At 39.5% G+C, this 15,777-nt stretch overlaps 1 protein-coding gene across 2 annotated transcripts in view; it reads right to left on the bottom strand.

The window, feature by feature from the left end:
- prkn (parkin RBR E3 ubiquitin protein ligase) overlaps positions 1–15,777 on the bottom strand; it is a 1,192,578-nt gene that overhangs the window by 578,718 nt on the left and 598,083 nt on the right. For both annotated transcript variants that reach the window (XM_063056415.1, XM_063056416.1), the window contains exon 6: positions 1,051–1,166. In XM_063056415.1, coding sequence (XP_062912485.1) covers positions 1,051–1,166 — 116 coding nt within the window. The remainder of the gene's footprint in view (positions 1–1,050; positions 1,167–15,777) is intronic.

Genomic DNA, 15,777 nt, shown 5'->3' with positions numbered 1-15,777 from the left:
ATTACAAGCTGGGGGCTTTCAGTTTTTAATTTAAACATTAAAATGGCAAAGTATCTTGAAAGAGGAAATATATAACCTAAAAATGAAATAATTATTTGCATGCAAAACAGAAATTCAAAGTAGTGAAAACTGAATTAGACATTATTTGATGTCAACACTGACATCTGTAGGTGACAATGCTGAAGAATTTCCATCTATTTTCAATGCATATGCCAATAGCAGTATTTAAAATCGAGAATTTTGTTTTAATCACTGGCTCCGTTTGGAGGAAAATAAATTCAATGCATAGTGCAGTATATGAAGATCAATGAGAGAAACAGAGAAACAATGACAGAAATTATAAGCTTTTGGACTAATTGGGATGGGTGGCTGTCTGGAGAAGAAGTTTGCACTTAATTTGTTTTAGATGTAAGTGCAAAGCAAAAGACAGAAAAGAGTAAACCCTGCAAAAATATTCTTAAAGGAATCCGTAAAGGGTATATTTCCTTAGAAATAAACAAGGTATTGAATAAATTGCCTGAAGTCAGTACTATTTTTTGAAATATTGTGTCACAAGGAGATGCATGTCATCAATGGGTAAATTTAGATTCTGCTGCGAATCTACAAAATACAATCAAGGCATAACTTCACACATTTATAATGAAATAATACTTAGATGCATAGCTTATTGCCTTCCTTCACTGTTGCTGTTAATTTATGAACAAACAATCATTAAGCACCGAAGAATGGTAACAGACCCATCACATTAGTGTTGCAACTTTGAAAAGAGCATCCAATTATTCACTACTCTTTCCCCACAACCTTACAAACTTCCCCTTTACAAGCTATGCCTATAATTTCCAACTGATACTATCACCGAATCTGTTGCCACCATCTTTCTGATCACAGGAACTGGATTCACAATAGAAATGTCATTACCCTTCTGGTTCTTTGGCCAATTATTTTAAATCCTTTTACTGTAGTCACTAAGCCCCTGCTATTTGAAACCATCTCTGCATTTACCAAAGCTTTTCATCATCAACAAAGCCCATAAGTAAATATCATACTTACACAGTGTCAGTACAGGTTATACAGGGGACATTTTGCCTGTTGGGAGTAATTAAGTTCAAAACCACTGAAGTGTCACTCTCAGAGGTTGGATGCTTTCCACATTTGAAATAAAACTCCTGCAAAAGGTAAACACAGATTATAGGGCAAATTCCAATGAATATGCATATTTATCTTATTTGCTAACAGTTCAGTGATTGGAATCCATCAGTCATTTCAAAGTTTCCATCTGTGTATTATCAATTACCCTAATTTGATAAGAATACATTGTAATGTTTGTCTTAAAAATGTCAGAATGATGGAGCACACACACTATATGTGATACCTCATGCAAGACAGTGAACAGCTGATCTACACAGGTTATTTTCATTACAATTCTCCCTTCTCTGCTTCCTCTTTTACTCTAAAATACATACTTCTGTTTAAATGTTGGTTGTGATAAAACATTTACAAATACATCAACAAATCAAGAATATCACTGGTAAAAAGCTCCTCTGTTCTTCAGGTGGATGTTTGAAAGCCAAGGACGGTACCGTTATCATGGAAAAAGATGAGATTATGAACAGATGGACTGAGTATATTCAGGAATTGTTTGAAGATGATCGAGGCGAAAAACCAGAAATTAAGTAAAACATTGAAGGTCCAAGTATTTTAAAATCTGAAGTTCGTATGCAATAAATAAGATGAAGAAAGGAAAGGCCTGATGAACTAGTAATACAACAAATTATCACCCTTGAAGATTATGGAATCGAAAAACTTACTGATTTAATCAATGACATTTATGAGACTGGAATAATACCAGAAGAGATGAAAAAATCAGTATTTATCATTCTTCCTAAGAAAGCTGGAGCAATAGAATGTGGATTACATAGGACCATAAGTTTAATGAGTCATATCACCAAGTTACTTGTAAGAATTTTGATGACAAGAGCTGAAAGTAAGATACAAGCTGAAATAGGTAAAGAACAATGTGGTTTTGTGAAAGACAAAGGTACAAGAAACACAATATTGATGTTAAGGATACTATCAGAACGAGCTATTCAAGTGCAAAAAGATTTGTTTGTTTTATCGACTACACAAAAGCAATTGATGAAGTGAAGCACAATAAGTTATTTGAAATATTACAGAAAACTCTAGATCTAGATTTGAAAGACCTCTGCCTAATCAGAAATCTGTACTGGGAACGAACTGCCGCTGTAAGAATAGATGGAGAAGTGAGTCAGTTTATGAAAATCATGAGAGGCGTTAGACAAGGGTGTGTTTTCTCCCCTGATCTATTTAATGTGCATAGTGAAACAATATTACAAAAAATAAGAGACATCTTGGGAATCAAAGTTGGCGGTGAAAACATCAATAATTTCAGTTATGCAGATGACACTGTGTTAATTGCAAGTACGGAGGAAGAACTACAATATTTAATTGATATAATTGTTGAAGAAAGTGCAAACATGTGTCTATCTATTAATTGCAAAAAGACAGAATGTATGGTGATATCCAAAAAGGAGGAGAATCCTATCTGCAGGCTGAGAATAAACAGGGAAGACGTAAAACAAGTACAGAATGTTTGCTACTTAGGAAGCTGGGTGACATCAGATGGCAGGTGTGACATGGACATCAAAAGAAGAATAGGGATGGCAAAAGACATCTTTACGAGAATGAAGAGTATACTGACCAATATTAAACTAGGCATGACAACCCTCCTCAGAGCACTGAAATGTTACGTTTATCCAGTTATGTTATATGGCTGAGAATGTTGGACAATATCTAGTAACATGAGGAAACAAATTGAAGCAGCGGAGATGTGGTTTTTGAGGAGGATGCAAAGAATATCATGGATGAAACAAATATCTAATGAGGATGTCATGAACAGAGCAAATACCTAAAGAGAAATAATGTATGAGATCATGAAAAGGCAACGTAACTTCATTGGACATGTGATTAGGAAAGAGGAGTTAGAATGCACGGTAATTATGGGAAAGATTGAAGGGAAGAAAGCAAAAGGAAGGCAAAGACAAATGATGATGGAGACAGCAGCCAGAGAACTGGAAATGAATACCAATGAATTGATCCACTTGACCTGAAACAGGAGTGTATGGGCCATGACAGTCAAAGCTCAAACTGGGCACGGCACCTGATGATGATGTGATAAAACAACTGCTGGCAGCCAAAAACATTATGGAATAACTGCTGAAGGGGCCTGAATTTTGTTTGTATGAGACTGTCTGTCAGGTGACCTTGGCATGCAGATCATTGGTCCCTGAAACCAGGAGCAGTCACAACAAGGTCCACTCTTTATCATTTGGTCTCCAATAGTGAGTGTGGCTAAAATAGGAACTTTGGATATGATGGTAAGGGGAGTCACTCAATGGCAACATTACACTCCAATGTACAAAATGAAAAATGATTTGTTAGAGATGGAATTAATATGTATAGCCTTCATGCGTGTATAGGGTATACCGTTGTTCCCAGACTGTTAATGTGTTAAAGTTGTGATGTACAATTATATTCTGTGAACAACTGGAATATTTTCCTGGAACATATATGAATACCGTCAACCAGGGTGATAAAGGTAAAGTTAAAACAAAAGATCCACTGGAGTTTAAGATAAAAAGTATGCCTAGACTTGGTATGTCAATTCCTCTGCACATTACCACAAGAAACTGCAGAGAGTTGTGGACACAACTCAGCACATCACAGGAACCAGCCCACACTCTCTCTACGGACTCTGTCTCATACTTCTCACTACCTCAGTAAAGCAGCCAGCATAATCAAAGGCACCACCAACCCACCCAAGACATTATCCCTTCTCCCTTCAGGCAGATGACACAAAAGCCTGAAAGCGTATATCACCAAGCTCAAGGACAGCTTCAAATCTACTGTTATCAGATTCTCAAATGGACCTCTTATATGATAAGATGGGGTCTTGGCCTTACAATCTATCTCGTTATGATCTTGGACTTAGTTTAGTTGCACTGCACTTTTTCGTTGCTTTACACTTTGCATTATTATTGTTTTATCTAATTCTAGCTCAATGCACTGTGTAATGATTACATCTGTATGAACAGTACGTAAGACAAGCTTTTCACTAAATCTTGGTACATGACAAAAATAAACTAAAACCAATACTTCTTGGCATTAACATGTGTCTCTGTTCAAATTAATTTCTTTGGATCATCTGAACAGCATAGAGAGAAATACATGCTATCAGCAATCCGGCGTTTACTTCTGTCTTAACAGTATGATGATCCCTTTCACTTGGATTGTTAATAATATACAATTTGATCAGGCATAAAGTGGAACTCATCAGTGTAAACCTTCTGTTGGAGAATTGAAAATGACAGCTGTTAGAACCAGTTAGATCAGCTGGAGGATAGGGTTGTGATCTGATTCAATCAATCAAGTGTTACTGTTTGTTTCTATTGGCTTCCTCTAAAACTTAGATTCCGTCCAAGATGAATTAATACTTTCTGTGAGCTCCCATAATGGTTGTGTTTATTTAATGCTGGGTAAAATAAAAGCAAGAGAAAGAGAGAGAGAGAGAGAGAATGATTTATATATATAAAACAGCTTTGGATCTTATTCTCCTGAAAAGAAATCACAGCTTAAACCATATTAATCTGAAGACTCAAGCTGACCTTCCTCAATTTGGTTGAATTATCTGACAAGCAATCTTTGTGGTTTCAAAAATATCAGCCCACTGTTAACTATCATAAACCAGATGAGGATAATGTCAGAAATGCCTTAACCTGGAGAATAAGAACATTTCCATAGAAAGTCATCAGGCTGAAAGGTCCGTCACACATAGTCATAGTCATAGTCATACTTTATTGATCCCGGGGGAAATTGGTTTTCGTTACAATTGCACCATAAATAATATGGGGAGAGTGGAATATGTGTTGGTTGGGGGCTGACAACAGATGGCTCATGTGGGGGATGGGCAGGGGTCACAATGTCAAATCTGTTAAAGAACAGGTTAAGTTCGTTGGCCCTGTCCACACTACCTTCAGCTCCTCTGTTGCCAGTTTGCCAAAACCCAGTGATGGTCCTCATCCCCCTCCAGACCTCTCTCATGTTGTTCTGCTGGAGTTTCCACTCAAGCTTCCTCCTGTACCTGAACATATTTGATATTCTGAGATTTTCTATTCTTATTTAAAATTAAAGAGGCAGCAATATTTGAGTTTTTGAGTATTAAGTAAAACTGCCTGGGTTTACGTGCTCAAAATAAGGGTTGTGAACAATGTGTTGATTTTTTTAAATGCACTGAGATTCCCATCTACAGGAATTTACAATATTTTGTCCACAAGTATGATTGAAGATTTCATTGGATGGCCCATTACTTCTGCATCCGACTCTCACTTGAGCTCAAGATTTTTGCCCTTCCGAAATATTCCATGGAGGAGAACCTCAGCACATAGATTGTTTTATTAAAGCAATATGCCATATTCAAGGACTTATCAGAGGACCTGAATAGATACATGGACTTTATAAAGACAAATGTGGATGAGTGTATCTCTATAAAACCTTTCAGAGACTTCTCCAAACATAAGAGATCTGAAATGTGCTGAGGTCTAGGTCAGTGGCATTCAGGACCAACAATCCAGGAAAGTGCAAGAGGTCCGGATACGACCTCTGTAAAGCCACCTCACATGTAAGTGGCAACTCCAGAACAAACTTGAATCACAGAAGGATGCTTGATAGATGTGACAGAGCGTGAATGCCATCTGCTCCACCCAGTCAGCTCAGATTGGCAACAGCATCTCCTCCACAACCACCATCAGCATAGGTGCACCACAAGGCTGGGTGCTTAGTCCCCTGTTCTCTTCCCTGTATACTGACACACACTACTTGCTTTATAGCTATGATTGGGTGATGACATACAGCTTTATTGTTGTATTTAAGTTCACTGGTGACACCACTGTTGTTGGCCAGATCAAAGATGGCGAAGAATTGGCATATAGGAGGTAGACTGAAAATCTAGTTGAGTGGTGCCACAACAACCTCTCAGTCAACATCAGCAAAACTAAAGTGTTGATTATGGACTACAGGAGGAAGAAGCTGGAGGCCGGTCATCATTAGGGGATTGGAGGTGGACAGAGTCAGTAACTTTAAATTCCTTAGTGTTATCATATCAAAGGATCTGTCCTAGAATCTGTGCCATCACAAAGAAGGCTAACAGTGCCTCTATTTTCTTAGAAACTTGCTTAGGTTAGGTAAGTCATCTAAAACTATCACAAACTTCAATAAACGCATAGTGGAGAGTATCCTGACTGGTTGCATCATGACCTGGAATGGTTCACCAACACCCAGGGACGGAAAGGTCTACAGAAAGTTATGGATACCATCCACTCCATTGTAGGCAAAGCTCTCTTCACCACTGAACACATTTACACGGAACTTTGCCACAAGAAAGCAGCTTCCATCATCAAGTACTCCTATCATCCAGGCCATGCTCTCTGCTCACTACTAACAATGGGCAGGAGGTGGGTTTCACACCACCATGTTCGTGAAAAGTTACTACCCTACCACCATCAGGGTCCTGAACTGGCATGGATAACTTCACTCTCAGAACTCTGAAATGATTCCACAACCTTTTCTTTCTTTTTAAATCTTTTTATTGAGTAAGTATACAAAAAAGGTAAGCCATATAAACATTAATACAATGTTAAAGTATAATAAAATTCCAAAAGATAACAATACCAAAAAGAAAATACTACAAACAATGTAATTTAAGCATAAGAAACCAAGATAACATAATAGTATGCTAAATTTTATATATATCAATGGAAAAAAAAGGAAAAAAAAAACCCCAAAAAAAAAACCCACCGTGCAGCTAACTAAAAGCAAGGCAAAGCAATGGGCTAACTTGAAACCAAACAGAGTTAAACTTAAAATCACGTCCTCAATCCCGACCTCCATTAAAACAGTGAAAAAAAAACAAGAAGGGTAAATATTACATTAAATGAAAATATCGAATAAAAGGTCCCCAAATCTGTTCAAATTTAAATGAAGAATCATAAAGGTTACTTCTAATTTTCCCCAAATTCAAACATAAAATCGTCTGAGAAAACCAAAAAAAGGTAGTTGGAGCATTAAGCTCTTTCCAATGTTGTAAAATACATCTTTTCGCCATTAAAGTAAGAAATGCAATCATTCTACGGGCTGAAGGGGAAAGATTACTAGAAATTTTAGGTAGTCCAAAGATAGCAGTAATAGGGTGAGGAGAGATATCTATATTTAATACCTTAGAAATAATATTGAAAATATCTCTCCAAAAAGTTTCCAAAGTAGGGCAAGACCAAAACATATGAGTTAAAGAGGCTATCTGCCCCGAACATCTATCACAGAAAGGATTAATATGCGAGTAAAAACGCGCTAACTTATCTTTGGACATATGTGCTCTATGAACCACTTTAAATTGAATTAGGGAATGTTTAGCACAAATAGAGGAAGTATTAACTAATTGTAAAATCTGCCCCCAATCATCCACAGAAATGGTAAGCCCCAATTCCTGTTCCCAATCTACCCTAATCTTATCAAATGGAGCTTTCCTAAGTTTCATAATAATATTATAAATCATAGCCGATGCACCTTTCTGACATGGATTAAGGTTAATTATCGAATCTAAAATATATATAGGAGGAAGCATTGGAAAGGAATAAAGTATAGTACTTAGGAAATTTCTAACTTGTAAATATCTAAAAAAATGTATTCTTGATAAGTTATATTTATTAGATAATTGTTCAAAAGACATAAGGGAACCATCTAAAAATAAATCCAAAAACCGTAAAATACCCTTAGTCTTCCAAGTTTGAAAAGCGCGATCCGTAAAAGAGAGAGGAAAAAATATGTTACCTAAAATAGGAATCGCTAACCCGAATTGATTGATTCCACAACCTACAGACTCACTTCCAAGGACTATACAATTTATGTTCTCAGAATTATATACTGACAACAGTAAAGAACAAAAACTTATCTAAATATAGCTGGAATTTCCTTCATTTATTTAGGACACTATGCCACTGAATTGGGATAGGAGACTGCTGCTGAACAATCTCTAACTGGCGTCAGTCACATGAACTTGTGTGGCTGTTAAACACTAAACATGCTTGGAGCGAATAGTTTTTAAATAGCATCAGTTGCATGAGTTTATGATCAAACAGCAATGATTTTTGTCACTGATGGTTGGTAAGAAATAAGCAGTGAGACAAGTCAGAACCATTTTGTTCGCTGCCATTTCAAGCATTCAAGCTTGGAGATATGAGAAACAGCCGGAAGTGAACATTAATTGATTTCACAACATAAGCAAGTTAGGAACTATGAAGAATTTGAAGTTATCGACAATTATCTTGAATGTTACAATGAAAATGAATATTTGGAAGGTGCTACAGTTTCTAACCAGCGTCAGTCATGTGTACTTGTATGGCCATTATACACTACACCGGGATTAGAGCGAACAGTTTTTAAATAGCCTCAGTGGTCTATGCTTGTGTTACATTATTCATTTGGGCTGACCAAGGCCAAATTAAAAAGTGGCGATTTTTGACACTATTTCATGCAGGAAGGTAATAAAGGCATCCATTATTTGCATTGGGTGTCTGAGCTGATTTTGTTTATTTAGAGTCGATCAAAAGAACACAACATCATATGCTGTATGAATTCCTCCGTCAATAACGACCAGGAACTAATACACAGTTCCATAATACCGTAGTAATTTTGGTAGTGTTCTAACTTGTTCTGTTTTTCATTTAAATGCATAATTTATTGCTCAATTAAACTATCTCTATGAAACTTCAGTTGATTGGGGCAGCCACTTAATTGGGTAAAATGTACTGGTCCCGATGTGTCCCAATTAATCAAAATCCACTCTATATTTGTACAGATATAGATATACAAATTGAGTACCCCTTATTTGAAATTCCAAAATCCAAAAACCTCCAAAATCAGGATTATTCTTGAGCACTGTCATAACATCAGAAATGGAGAATCCCACAAGGTGCTGGGAAAGTTCTCATGTGATGTGCAGGTCTCAGCGCACCGCAGATAATCCTGAGAAGTGACCTCACATAGGTAGTAAACAAAAGTTAGTAAAAAATAGAAAAACATTGCATAAAATGAAAAATGAAGATCCCATGTGTATTGAAAGAGTGGATTTGTCAGCGTCTGAGTGAACATACAGTATGCTGCTTAATTATATGTTGATCATGAAAAATGCAAAGATCTATTACAATGAACTGAAAATTGAAGGTAAATTAGAAATGAAAATGAGGAATTGACGTATTCTGTGTATGATAGAGACATGGTTCACTCAGGACATGCTGGAACCTCAGACTTCAACTACTGCACAGAGTCTTGTCATCTTCAGAAGTTTTCGGATGACTCTGCCATAGTTGGATGCATCAGCAAGGGAGATGAGGCTGAGTACAGGGCTACGGTAGGACACTTTGTCACATGGTGTGAGCAGAATTATCTGCAGCTTAATGTGAAAAAGACTAAGGAGCTGGTGGTAGACCTGAGGAGAGCTAAGGTACCAGTGACACCTGTTTCCATCCAGGGGGTCAGTGTGGACATGGTGGAGGATCACAAATACCTGGGGATACGAATTGACAATAAACTGGACTGGTCAAAGAACACTGAGGCTGTCTACAAGAAGGGCCAGAGCCGTCTCTATTTCCTGAGGAGACTGAGGTCTTTTAACATCTGCCGGACGATGCTGAGGATATTCTACGAGTCTGTGGTGGCCAGTGCTATCATGTTTGCTGTTGTGTGCTGGGGCAGCAGGCTGAGGGTGGCAGACACCAACAGAGTCAACAAACTCATTCGTAAGGCCAGTGATGTTGTAGGGATGGAACTGGACTCTCTCACGGTGGTGTCTGAACAGAGGATGTTGTCTAAGTTGCATGCCATCTTGGTCAATGTCTCCCATCCACTACATAATGTCCTGGGTGGGCACAGGAGTACATTCAGCCAGAGACTCATTCCACCGAGATGCAGCACTGAGCGTCATAGGAAGTCATTCCTGCCTGTGGCCATCAAACTTTACAACTCCTCCCTTGGAGGGTCAGACATCCTGAGCCAATAGGCTGGTCCTGGACTTATTTCATAATTTACTGGCATAATTTACATATTACTATTTAACTATTTATGGTTCTATTACTATTTATTATTTATGGAGCAACTGTAACAAAAACCAATTTCCCACGGGATTAATAAAGTATGACTATGACTATGACTAATCCTCAGTAAAATCCAAGGGCTTTTCAATACACAGGATGGACTAGACTGCTGATTTGGATAAGGCAAAAGTGGGGGTCTGTGTTTCACTGTAAACACCTTGTGCAGCCGTCTTATTACACTCTTGTTCCCGTGACCTGGAACATCTGATGATTAAGTGTCAACCGTTCTACTTACCAAGAGAATTCTCCTCCGTGATCCTGACTGCAGTTTGCAAACCAACAAAATCAGATGTTAAACAAGCACTTGATATGTTGAATGCCATGATTAGCAAACAAGAGGTTTGTCTTGTCAGGCTTGTTTGAAGAAAACTCTGCCCAATTATCACCTGCAGCACTAGGGGTTCCAACACATTCATCCACTGTTACACCACAAATAGGAATGCCTACCGTTCCTTGCCTAGACTGCCTTTCAGAAAATCTAATCACTTATCTGTCCTCCTCATAACTGCATACAGGCAGACACTAAAGACCAGGATCCAGAGATAAGGACAAAAAAGAGGTGGTCGTGGGATGCTGAGGAGTGTCTATGGAATCACTTCGAATTGGGCTATGCTCAAGTACTCATAAGAGGATCTGAACAAATAACCATGATTGTCACAGACTTTATAAAAACAGTGGTAGACAAGTGTGTACCCAAAAAATCATTCTGAGTCTTCTCTAACCCGAAGCCCCGGACGAACCATGAGATTTGTATTCTGCTAGGGGCCAGATCAGTGGCATTCAGGTCTGGCGACCGAGTTAAATACAAAAGGTCCAGGAAAAATCTCAGGAAAGTTATCTCAAGGGCAAAGTGACAATTCCAGACCAAACTTGAATCGCTGAAGGATGCTCGATAGCTGTGGCAGGGCTTGAATACTATCACCTCTTACAAAGTGAAACCAAGTGACATAGGTGACAAGAAGAAGTTGATGATTATCGGCTTCTGGAGGAGGAATCCGGAGGTCCATGAGTCAATTCCCATCCGATCAGAGGTGGAGGAGGTAAGTAATTTTGAATTCCTTGGTGTTATCATTTCTAAGGATCTGTCCTGGGTCCAGCACGTAAGTGTCATTACAAAGAAAGCAGGGCCACCCTTCTACTTTCTTAGAAGTTTGCTAAGAATACGCTTGTCATCTAAAACTTCGACAAGCTTCAATGAATGTGTGATGGAGAGTAGATTCACTGGTTGCATCACAATATGGTATGGAAACACCAATATACTTGTCTGAAAAAGCCTACAACAAGTAGTGGATACAGCCTAGTCCATCACAGGTAAAACCCTCCCCACCATTGAGCACGTCTGCATGCAGCACTGTTGCAAGAAAGGAGCATCCGTCATCAAGGACCCTCACCATCCAGGCCATGTTCTCTTCTCACTGCTGCCATCAGGAAGAAGATACAGCAGCCTCAGGACTCACACCACCAGGTTCAGTTACAGTTATTACCCCTCAACCATCAGGCTCTTGAACCAGAGGGGATAACTTCACTCAACCCATCACTGAACTGTTCCCACAACCTATGAAAACACTTTCATGGACTCCTCATCTCATTTTCTCATTATTTATTGCTTATTGATTTCTTATTATTAGTTATTTTTTCTTTCTTTTTGTATTTGCACAAGTTGTATTTTTTTGCACATTGGTTGTCTGCCCTGTTGCATGTGGCCTACCATTAATTCTATTGTGTTTCTTGTATTTACTGTGATTGCCTGGAAGAAAATAAATCTTGGGGTTGTATATGGTGTCATATATGTACTTTGATAATAAATTTACTTTGAACTTTGTAATTGTAAACATTCAGCAGGCTAGTTGCAGAAATAAAGAAAAGGCACGGCATTACTTTTTTAAAGATTTGTGGTGATAAAGCATCGGCTGATCACAAAGTGCAGAGAAATTTGTTGATGTTTTCCATGAAAGTCTAACACACTGAACAGCAGCATCAGTACATATGTGTGATGAGCAAATGTAAGACAGAGACTGCCTGCCAGTAGCACATGAATTTAGAGCCTGAAAAGACAGTGATCCAAAATTACTTTATATTCCTAAGCACAAAAAAATCCGAAATCGGGAACACTTCTGACACCAAGCACTTCAGATAAGGGGTATCTAACCTCATCCATTTTCCCTCTCAAATCCATTCTCCTGACTTCTCCCTGTGATCTTTCATGCTCTGACTAATCAAGAGCCTATCAACCTCTGCCTTAAATATACCCAGTGACTTGACATCCGCAGCTGCATGTGGCAACAAATTCCACAGATTCACCACTCTCTGGCTACAGAAATTTTTCCTCATTTCTGTTCTAAATAGAGGTACCTCTATTCTGAGACTGTGCCCTGTGATACTAGACTCCCGACTATAGGAAACATCCACTCTATCTATCCCTTTTAACGTTCAATAGGTTTCAATGAGACTCCTTCTAGTTCTTCAAAATTCCAGTGAGTACAGGGCCAGAGCCATCAAACACTTCTCATATGATAATTCTTTCATTCCTGGAATCATTCTCATAAACTTCCTTTGAACCCTCTCGAATGTCAACATATCCTTTGTTAGATAAAAGGCCCAAAACTGCTCACATTACTCCAAATGAGGTTTTACCAGCGCTTTATAAAGCCTCAGCATTACATCCTTGCTTTTATATTCTAGTCCTCTTGAAATGAATGCTAACATTGTATTTGCCTTCCTCACCACCAAATCAGCCTGCAAGTTAACCTTAAGGGAATACTACTTGAGGACTCCCAAGTCCCTTCGCACTTAGGATTTTTGAATTTTCTACCCATTTAGAGAATAGTCTGTGCTTTTGTTCTGTGTACCAAAGTGCATGACCATACACTTCTTGACACTGTATTCCATCTGCTGCCTCTTTACCCATTCTCTTAATCAGTGTAAATTCTTCTGCAACCTCCCAGCTTCCTCAACACTACCTCCCCCTCCACCTATCTTCGTATTATCCGCAATCTTAGCCACAGAGCTTTCATGCAAATCATTGACATGTAACAACAAAAGAATAGGTCCCAACGCCAACCCCTGCGGAACACCGCTAGTCACTGGCAGCCAACCAGAAAAGGCTCCCCTTATTCCCACTGTTTGTCTCCTGCCAGTCAGCCAATCTTTGACCCATGCTAGTTCCTTTCCTGTAATACCATGGGCTCTTATTTTGTTAAGTAGCCTCGCGTGTTGCACCTTGTCAAAGGCCTTCTGAAAATCCAAAACGGCTCCTTTGACATCTCAGCCTGCTCCTCTGACATCCCAGTCAGCTCCTCCGACACACCAGCCGCGTCCTCCAATCCGCTGGCCAGCTTCTTCTCCAACCCGCCGGCTGACTCCTCTGAAACACTGACTGGCTACACCAATCAACGAGCAGCTCACTGATGTGGTAGACCTACTGTACCTGAAGCTCCTGGAGTCCAGTATAGTCTTGCAATCACAAAATGCACAATGAACAAAGTAAAAAGCACCTCTGGTTGGGTCCTGAGAGGTTTCTGCATCCGAACGTGCTGCCATCTTACGAGTTCATGGATGCTTGTACTGAGGAAAACTGAAATGCTGGCAAATTTCCCTATTGGATCAATCCGTTATTTTGATGTGAAGGAAAAGCTAAGTTGCTATGGCATTTGTTCTTGTTTAGTAAGAGGGTTATGGGTTATGTGGAGAAGGCAGGAGAATCGGATTGAGAAAAAAAAAGTTAATGGGAGTGAGGTTTTGATTGCTGGAAAACAATGGACAAAGCCCCAAGACTCCAATGAGAATTTCAAGAAGGCATTGGAAGAGGTGAAAATCACCAGCGCATCATGAATGGCACACATTTTTGCCAGGGTATCCTGATTATTGCAAGATTCACTCAGGTTCCACCAACACGCACAGTTAACAACACATAATGTAAAAGAGAAATTACCTGGGGAACTCGGCAAGTCAGGTAGCATTTATGGAGGGAAATGTTCAATTGGCATTTCGGGTTGAGACCCTTCATAGAAACATAGAAACATAGAAAATAGGTGCAGGAGTAGGCCATTCGGCCCTCCGAGCCTGCACCGCCATTTATTATGATCATGGCTGATCATCCAACTCAGAACCCCGCCCCAGCCTTCCCTCCATACCCCCTAATCCCCGTAGCCACAAGGGCCATATCTAAATCCCTCTTAAATATAGCCAATGAACTGGCGTCAACTGTTTCCTGTGGCAGAGAATTCCACAGATTCACCACTCTCTGTGTGAAGAAGTTTTTCCTAATCTCGGTCCTAAAAGGCTTCCCCTTTATCCTCAAACTGTGACCCCTTGTTCTGGACTTCCCCAACATCGGGAACAATCTTCCTGCATCCAGCCTGTCCAATCCCTTTAGGATTTTATACGTTTCAATCAGATCTCCCCTCAATCTTCTAAATTCCAACGAGTACAAGCCCAGTTCATCCAGTCTTTCTTCATATGAAAGTCCTGCCATCCCAGGAATCAATCTGGTGAACCTTCTTTGTACTCCCTCTATGGCAAGGATGTCTTTCCTCAGATTAGGGGACCAAAACTGCACACAATACTCCAGGTGTAGTCTCACCAAGGCCTTGTACAACTGCAGTAGTACCTCCCTGCTCCTGTACTCGAATCCTCTCGCTATAAATGCCAGCATACCATTCGCCTTTTTCACCTCCTGCTGTACCTGCATGCCCACTTTCAATGACTGGTGTATAATGACACCCAGGTCTCGTTGCACCTCCCCTTTTCCTAATCGGCCACCATTCAGATAATAATCTGTTTACCTATTTTTGCCACCAAAGTGGATAACTTCACATTTATCCACATTAAATTGCATCTGCCATGAATTTGCCCACTCACCCAACCTATCCAAGTCACTCTGCATCCTCTTAGCATCCTCCTCACAGCTAACACTGCCACCCAGCTTCGTGTCATCCGCAAACCTGGAGATGCTGCATTTAATTCCCTCATCCAAGTCATTAATATATGTTGTAAACAACTGGGGTCCCAGCACTGATTCTCTATCCACATCAATACCTTACCCCCAATACCGTGTGCTTTAAGTTTGCACACTAATCTCCTGTGTGGGACCTTGTCAAAAGCCTTTTGAAAATCCAAATATACCACATCCACTGGTTCTCCCCTATCCACTCTACTAGTTACATCCTCAAAAAATTCTATGAGATTCGTCAGACATGATTTTCCTTTCACAAATCCATGCTGACTTTGTCCGATGATTTCACCACTTTCCAAATGTGCTGTTATCACATCTTTGATAACTGACTCCAGCAGTTTCTCCACCACCGACGTTAGGCTAACCGGTCTATAATTCCCCGGTTTCTCTCTCCCTCCTTTTTTAAAAAGTGGGGTTACATTAGCCACCCTCTAATCCTCAGGAACTAGTCCAGAATCTAACGAGTTTTGAAAAATTATCACTAATGCATCCACTATTTCTTGGGCTACTTCCTTAAGCACTCTAGGATGCAGACCATCTGGCCCTTGGGATTTATCTGCCTTCAATCCCTTCAATTTACCTAACACCACTTCCCTACTAACA

Source organism: Mobula hypostoma, chromosome 8, assembly GCF_963921235.1.
Source record: "Mobula hypostoma chromosome 8, sMobHyp1.1, whole genome shotgun sequence".
Classification (NCBI taxonomy): domain Eukaryota; kingdom Metazoa; phylum Chordata; class Chondrichthyes; order Myliobatiformes; family Myliobatidae; genus Mobula; species Mobula hypostoma.
The sequence above is the reverse complement of the archived record's forward strand: the minus strand, read 5'-3'. Positions and strand labels throughout refer to the sequence as shown.